The sequence below is a fragment of the Tachyglossus aculeatus genome, chromosome X1, assembly GCF_015852505.1.
Source record: "Tachyglossus aculeatus isolate mTacAcu1 chromosome X1, mTacAcu1.pri, whole genome shotgun sequence".
NCBI classification, from domain to species: domain Eukaryota; kingdom Metazoa; phylum Chordata; class Mammalia; order Monotremata; family Tachyglossidae; genus Tachyglossus; species Tachyglossus aculeatus.
In genome coordinates this window covers 85,719,913-85,728,461 of record NC_052101.1, presented here as the reverse complement: position 1 = coordinate 85,728,461, position 8,549 = coordinate 85,719,913, and the positions used below count along the sequence as shown (strand labels likewise).

General features: G+C 46.3%; 1 protein-coding gene across 1 annotated transcript; it reads left to right on the top strand.

Annotated features, from left to right (window-relative positions):
• The first annotated feature begins 5,120 nt into the window (after positions 1–5,120).
• LOC119949868 (C3a anaphylatoxin chemotactic receptor-like) lies at positions 5,121–6,140 on the top strand. Its single transcript, XM_038771703.1, has one exon. It carries the CDS (start codon positions 5,121–5,123, stop codon positions 6,138–6,140), a length of 1,020 nt encoding a protein of 339 aa, XP_038627631.1.
• The last annotated feature ends 2,409 nt before the right edge of the window (positions 6,141–8,549 follow it).

Below are 8,549 nucleotides of genomic sequence, written 5' to 3'. Positions count from 1 at the left end.
CTTAAGGAGATACCCATGTTGCCAAGGAGCATGGCTCAGTGGAAAGAGCATGGGTTTTGGAGTCAGAGGTCATGGGTTCTAATCCCAGCTCCGCCACATGTCTGTTGTGTGACCTTGGGCAAGTCACTTAAGTTCTCTGAGCCTGTTACCTCATCTGTAAAATGGGGATTAAGACTGTGAGCCCCACATGGGACAACCGGATCACCTTGTAACCCCCCCAGAGCTTAGAACAGTGCTTTGCACATAGTAAGCGCTTAACAAATGCCATTGTTATTATTATTACCAAGTGTGTACTGATGTATACCATGTTGTACTGATGTTACAGCTTGGGCTGGTTTAGCAGTGGGGGTGATGGGGGAATTAAAATAGGGTAAGGGGTGCTGCTGGCATACCAGCAAGGGTTGGGAGAGGCCATCATCATCATCATCAATTGTATTTATTGAGCGCTTACTGTGTGCAGAGCACTGTACTAAGCGCTTGGGAAGTACAAGTTGGCAACATATAGAGACAGTCCCTACCCAGCAGTGGGCTCACAGTCTAAAAGGGGGAGACAGAGAACAAAACCAAACATACTAACAAAATAAAATAAATAGAATAGATATGTACAAGTAAAATAAATAAATAAATAAATAGAGTAATAAATATGTACAAATATATATACATATATACAGGTGCTGTGGGGAAGGGAAGGAGGTAAGACGGGGGGGATGGAGAGGGGGACGAGGGGGAGAGGAAGGAAGGGGCTCAATCTGGGAAGGCCTCCTGGAGGAGGTGAGCTCTCAGTAGGGCCTTGAAGGGAGGAAGAGAGCTAGCTTGGCGGATGGGCTGAGGGAGGGCATTCCAGGCCCGGGGGATGATGTGGGCCGGGGGTCGATGGCGGGACAGGAGAGAACGAGGTATGGTGAGGAGATTAGCAGCAGAGGAGCGGAGGGTGCGGGGTGGGCTGGAGAAGGAGAGAAGGGAGGTGAGGTAGGAGGGGGCGAGGTGATGGAGAGCCTTGAAGCCCAGGGTGAGGAGTTTCTGCCTGATGCGCAGATTGATTGGTAGCCACTGGAGATTTTTGAGGAGGGGAGTAATATGTCCAGAAACGCATGAAGTATGAAGCATGAAGTATGGATTGAAGTGGGGAGAGACACGAGGATGGGAGATCAGAGAGAAGGCTGATGCAGTAGTCCAGACGGGATAGGATGAGAGCTTGAATGAGCAGGGTAGCGGTATGGATGGAGAGGAAAGGGCGGAGCTTGGCAATGTTGCAGAGCTGAGGCCAGGTGCCCCAGAACCTCCCAGGCCTCCCACCTGGGGAAACTAGGGATAGAAACCTTCTAGAATGGGTCTCTAGTCCTCTCCACATTTCTCCCTGCACCCTTCTGGACTGTAAGGGATTGTCTCTCTCTGTTGCTGAACTGTACTTTCCAAGTGTTTAGTACAGTGCTCTGCACACAGTAAGTGCTCAATAAATACAACTGAATGAATGAACCCAGAACAGCACTTGTGACAACCCAATGTAAGCATCATGTGCATGCATGTAAACCCCTTTATTTTGATGTCTGTATGATGTGATGTCTGTATGATATCTGTATGATGTATGATGTCTGTATGATGTGTCCACAAATAACAAGCAGCAGGAGAGGCAGCTCAGACTGGGGAGGGACTGGACCAAACAGAGCTGGAGAGGAGGAGGTGGTGATGTGGAAAGCAATTCCCAAGGCTACTGCTGGCATCATCATCATCAATTGTATTTATTGAGTGCTTACTATGTGCAGAGCACTGTACTAAGCGCTTGGGAAGTACAAATTGGCAACATGTAGAGACAGTCCCTACCCAACAGTGGGCTCACAGTCTAAAAGGGGGAGACAGAGAACAAAACCAAACATACTAACAAAATAAAATAAATAGGATAGATATGTACAAGTAAAATAAATAAATAAATAAATAGAGTAATACATATATACAAACATATATACAGGTGCTGGCAGTCACAGCTGCTTCCAATGGTGGTGGAACAACATGCTGAGTCCTAGTAGGACCCAATCAATCAATGGTATTTGAGTGCTTACTATGTTCAGAGTACTGAACTAAGCATTTGGGAGAGTACAGTACAACTGAATTAGCAGATGCATTCCCTGCCCATAACGAGCTTACAGTCTAGAGGACCCCAGGTCTGGGAGGGCTCCAGGTTACTGATGCAGGGGTGATAGGCACTAGTCTGGAGAGCCTTGGGGAAGCTTCCTCCCTTCCCTCCCCCTCCTCCCCCCTCTCCTCCTTCCTCCCTCTCTCCCCTCCTGGCTGCCCTGGGCTAAGTAGAATGGGAGGAAGGATAACTTCAAGGTTCCTAAATTCTATTCTATTTATTCACCCCACCATTGTTCTGGCAGTGCTCCATTGCTGCTGAACCTGCACTCACAAACCTTTCCCATCTTGCCTTTCGCAGTATGCTTTTCTTCTCCAGGCATACTACTCCATCCTTCTGGTGACTAAAGTTCATTCTGTAAGCATCTGACCACTTTCAGTTCTTCAAGAGCACTCTCAATTCTAGCCTCATTGTGCAGACTGCTAGCTACCCTCTTCTCACTAAGTTTAGCATGGGAATCAAACAGCCCTAGATTGATTTTTCCCTCTTGTCCCCAGGAGAGTGAGTTCTCCCTCCTGCAGGGAGAAGCCCACTGTTTGTGGGTCTTGGCAGTCTTGCACCTTGCATTCTAATCACCATGGAAAGAAAAGTCTGAATACTGTTTCCCCAAACAGGCAAAAGTGTTATTATCAAACCCATCACAGGCCAAATTGAATCTCTATAGTACATGCTCACACCACAGTGTTCCCTCATAGCAGCAGCCAATTTTTGGTCATGCTTCTTATTCAAAGCTAGTATTGGACTAAATCCAATATTATTTCATTCATTTGTATGGAACGGTTGTGGCTCTTGACTCGGGGTTCAAATGACCATGGAAGATCAACTGTTCATTTTCTCCCATTCATGATAAGGAAAATAAAGAGGCTACTCCCTCTTCTCTGGTTTTCTTTTATAATTAATAATTGCTTTAGCATCTTGTATACTATGCTGATAGGAAAGAAATACTGAGCTAGTTTCTGGTAAGGTAAAATTAGGTTTGGCAAAATAGAATAAAATTTGAATAAAGCGATGAGACAGTTCCATCAGAATGGAGGCTTCTACTAGGATAAGCACAATTGAGGAAATTTTAAATGAGAGCAATGTTAATTAGTAGTCTGCCAATTACTGGGTTGTTCTTATCATGGGAATCTCCTGGAGATGTCTTATTAGGTCAGGAATTGTGCTAGGGGAAACCTCATATTTGGATTGGTTTGGGGGCAGATTTCATTTTCAGGAACAGTGGAGCACAGAACAGGGAGCCAGGAGACCTGGGTTCTAATCCTGACTCTGCCTTTTACCCGCTGTGTGACCTTGGACAAGTCACTTAAATTATTTATGCCTCAGTTTCCTCATTTATAAAATGGGGATTCAATACCTGTTCTCCCTCTCTGCATTGACTTGATCCTTTTTGGGACAGAGGCTGTTGTGTCTATTCTGAAATCATCCTATATCTACCCCAGCTCTTAGCACAGTGCTTGGCATATAGTAAATGCTTTACACATTCCACAGTTATTATTATTGGACCAAATGTAAATCCTAAGCCTTTAATGGGTTCTTTCAGTCCAAAAGCAAGGTAAATCAAATCAACAAATACTGGTGTGATTCCCACCGAGTGTATTGTGCTGTTTTAACCAGCGCAACTTGATCAGCATTCAGAAAAAGAAATTAAACATTTTAGCACCTGGGAAAAAGCCCACGTATTTTTCTAAATATCTGAAGAAACATCCACTTGAAGGACTCACCGATCAATCAAAAGATCCCCAAACCACAGGCCATTATGAGGTGATTGCACTACGAAACATACTAGAGCACTACCAGTCTCCAAAAGTATTTCATAGAGAGACACGCAGGCCTAGGCTTGCAGAGTGGGACTGTGATTACTAAGATTTCACCTAAACAACTGCTCCCTGCAGCACAGCAGAGTTTCAGGGGTGAACCCACACCTGGCTGAGAGAGAGACCTCCATCCCCTTGCTCAAACTGTTCCCCTGGCTTGGAACTCCCTTCCTTCTCACACCACGCAGACCCCAGCTCTCCCTACATTCAAAGTCCTCTGAAAATCCCACATCCTTCAACAAGCTTCCCCCCCACTAATTTCCCAGCACCCCGAGCCATATCATCCCTGAGTCCAGAATGTAGGAACTCATTTACTCCTTAGCACACATTGTGCTCAATTATTTATTTTGACCAGTCTTATAAATATTTTAATGTTCGTCTCCCCCATTAGAGCATAAGATCCTTTGTGGGCAGGGAATGTATCACGTGGCTATCTGTACCCCCGCAAGCTCCTAGCATAGTGCACAGCAACAAGTGGGCACTCAGTAAGTGCTGCTGCTGCTACTACTACTAATAATAATAATCTAGTTCATAAGGGGCTGAGAGGAGTTTTTATGAGATTATTGATGGATTTTAGAGTACTGGAAAGGTTATTTTACTTTATTAAATGATTGAGAGAGGAAAGGAGATTATTCAAAGTGAACACAAGTACCGAGCTCAGCTTGAAATGATATTGCCAAGACATTCCTCACCAACAGGAAAAAGCATAATTTTCCTTCTCATAGCTGCAGGCGGGTCAAAATCAGCAAAGGTCATTTTGAATTTGGATGAATTTTGTTTCATTTCCTCCCACGGAGGAGCTTGTCTCAACGTGTTGGATGATGAGATGGAAATTCCCCATTTGGGGATGGGACGATTGGGTGGATCCTTGGAGTGACGTGAAGGAAAAGAAGCTGTTTAGTGGCTCTCCTGTTGCAGAAGAACATCTATCAGACACACTCCCACTAAACTGGCAAGCCATCTACCTGCAGGAGAGGGCTCATTCCTCAGAGGCTTTGCCTAATGGAGGTCAGAGTGCTCTCAGGTCTGGGGAGCTCAGGGAGTTCTTGGTTCTGGGGAGCTCTCCCCAGCTCAATGAGCCTGAGAGCTCTCAGCTTCTCTCTGGTCCAGACCTTTCAGATGCTTCCTCGGGCGAGGGCAGGAAACAGCCGTGCGGACAGTTGGTGGGTTACAGGATGGAGTTGCCAGGTACCCCGATGGGCTATGACAACGGAACCTTAGCTGACTGTCTTTGGGCCGAGCACATTCTGGTGCCCTCACTGTTTGCGGGGGCCTGCTTCCTGTTGGGGATCCCTGGGAACGGCTTGGTTATCTGGACCATCCTGGCCCAGATCCAGGAGCGCTCGGTAACTCTAGTCCTCATCCTGAACCTGGCCATGGCTGACTTTTTGGCCCTGCTCACGCTGCCTATCCTGATCCACTTGATTGTTGGCAGTTGGATCTACGGGGTGATCTTTTGCAAGTTCATCGTCTACCTCGTCTACCTCTGCATGTATGCCAGCATCAACTTCATCACCCTGATGAGCCTTCATCGCTTTGTAGCCATTGTCTACCCATTTGCCTCTCATAGGTGGCAGCGGAAGAGGGTGGTCTATGTGGTGGTAGGGACTGTGTGGACTCTGGCCGCAGTGTTTGCAACTCCACTTCTCCAATTTACGTCAACGGTGCAGGCAGATGGACGTATCCAATGTCCAGATGTTTTATATGATTTTAATAAGCAACCTATTACCCCCAATGTTGTGGAGACGCTGTTTGGGTTTGTCATTCCTCTCTGTGTCTTAGTTGTGTGCTATGCCTGTGTGGCTCAGAGGATCCAGCACATGCGAAGTCTGAAGAAATACAAGACTGGAAAACTGATTGCAGCCATTGTCATCGTTTTCTGTACTTGCTGGCTTCCTTTCCACACCCTCAACATCCTGACAGTCGCTGCTTTATTGTTAAAATCCTCCAACCCAGAGAGATCCCAGGCCTTGCTCCAAGTTGTACAGTCGGGCAGACTTCTCTCCATTGCACTGATATTCCTCAGCAGCTGTCTGAATCCGATTCTCTACGCCTTCGCTGCCCGTAGTTTCCGTGGTGGGATGAAGGGGAGCAATTTTGCCAAGCTCTTTGTGCAAATGAATGATGGTATGAAAGAAAAGCCTGAGAAAGGGTCTCGAGCTGCAGAAAGTCAGAATGCCCTCCAGATCACATAATCTTCATTTGCTTTACTGTGCCAGGCCCGAGTCCTAGGTTTTGGACGGAGTTCCCTCTCCTGGGGGCTGCATCAGGGGACTGAATTTTGCCCAAGGACTTGGAAAAAGTAATGAATGCCCACTCTTAGCATTAAGGGAAAAATAGCATTGCGTCGTCACTTGACAGAAGAGAAGGTGAATGCTCTCATACTGATGCCTTGGCTTAAAATGCGCGGCAGCTCTGGCTATATCATAGAACTGATATTAAATGAGAGGCAATCAGTTCTTTATTCTCCCTTTATCAGTGCATTAACAAATAGCAAATCATTGGTCAATATTATCCCAGAACACTAGACAGAGATGAGCTTTTCCGGTATGTTGCTTGTAAGTCATTGTATTTGGTATTTAACACCAAAATGGACAGTGGCCGTGCACTAATAGTGAAATGAATGTTTGCTGGATGTGCTTAAGATGTCCTGGAAGCCAATGAGTAATTTCTATTTTTATATTTTCTATATTGAATGCATGATATTAAATGTCAATTGCTTAGAATCAAAGCAGTATATTCTGTGTTTGTAATTTTTTCTGGAATACTGTTTCATTTGTGTCTAGGGTGAGCCTAGCTGAGTAGCTAGCCTAGCTACTTCTACTTTTCTCTCTCTCTCTTTCTCCCTCTTCCACTGCTCCTGTTTCTCTGGTTTGGAAAATAGATGTTGAGAAAGTGAAAGGAAACCAAGTTTGTGGCCATCAGTGGGTTTGAAGGAGAGAAGTAGCAGCCCCATCTCTACGGGGGAGTTGGCGGGTATGTGGGGGAAGAAGGGGAATCAGCAGGCTATCCAGGTACTTCTCATCAGAGACAGTTACTCTTTAAATGTACAAAGAGAAAGGGAGTATGGGCTCCAAGTTTGTCCTTAAGTAGGAAACCCATGTCCCCATCCCACGCAAGGAGCCAGGTGGGCCTTATGCTGAAGCATTCATTATAAGTAGCCAAACCCAAATTCATCTGGTCAGGAGAAAATGAGAAGCAGTGTGGCCTAGTGGAAAGAGCCCAGGTCTGGGAGCCAGAGGACATGGGTTTTAAACCCAGCTCCACCACTTGTCTACTGTGTGACCTTGGGCAAGTCAATTAGCTTCTCTGTGCCTCAGTAACCATAAATAAATAGAGGATTTGCTCAGTTTGGGAGATGGAAGAATTGCCAGCTTCTCAAGGGTAGGGATTTTGCCTTCAGCTATTTTTTCATATGCTCCCCAAGTGGCTAGTTCAGTGGTCTGCACATCCATTCCTTCATCATCATCATCATCATCAGTCGTATTTATTGAGCGCTTACTGTGTGCAGGGCACTGTACTAAGCGCTTGGGAAGTACAAGTTGGCAACATATAGAGACAGTCCCTACCCAACAGTGGGCTCACAGTCTAAAAGGGGGAGACAGAGAACAAAACCAAACATACTAACAAAATAAAATAAATAGAATAGATATGTACAAGTAAAATAAATACATAAATAAATAGAGTAATAAATATGTACAAACATATATACATATATTCAGGTGCTGTGGGGAAGGGAAGGAGGTAAAATGAGGGGGGTGGAGAGGGGGACGAGGGGGAGAGGAAGGAAGGGGCTCAGTCTGGGAAGGCCTCCTGGAGGAGGTGAGCTCTCAGTAGGGTCTTGAAAGGAGGAAGAGAGCTAGCTTGGCGGATGGGCAGAGGGAGGGCATTCCAGGCCCGGGGGATGACGTGGGCCCGGGGTCGATGGCGGGACAGGCGAGAACGAGGCCCGGTGAGGAGATTAGCGGCAGAGGAGCGGAGGGTGTGGGATGGGCTGTAGAAGGAGAGAAGGGAGGTGAGGTAGGAGGGGGCGAGGTGATGGAGAGCCTTGAAGCCCAGGGTGAGGAGTTTCTGCCTGATGCGCAGATTGATTGGTAGCCACTGGAGATTTTAAATATACACAGAGCTCCTGCCTCATATTAGTACCAACTCCACCAAGACACACCGGAAAGCAACATCTCCTGTAGCTGCTTGAATCCCAGATTGCCTTGGGGCAAGGATTCCACTGAATCAGACATGGGGAAGTGTGGCAGGGCCAGGTGACTCAGCCTAAGCCTTGAAGACAGGAAACTTTTGTTTTAATCACATTCTTGCTCTTTTCTCTTCCCCCTCACGTTACTCACCAGGTATTCTTGAGCAAGTCAAATCTCTCTGGCCCCCATGACTCACCATTTCCTAGTTGAGGAAGGTGGTGAGGTTGAGGCAGAAGCTTGAGAGAATGCCACCAAGTTTCTGACTCCTTCTACAAGAGAGAAAGACTGTTTAGAAAGTTCTCTCACTCAGTTCCTCGACCCATGCTGTCCTGGAAAGAGAAGAGACATCCAAAGTGTGGCCCAATAAAAGAGAGGAGAGGACAGACTGACAAGCAGTAGACTAGGAACAGG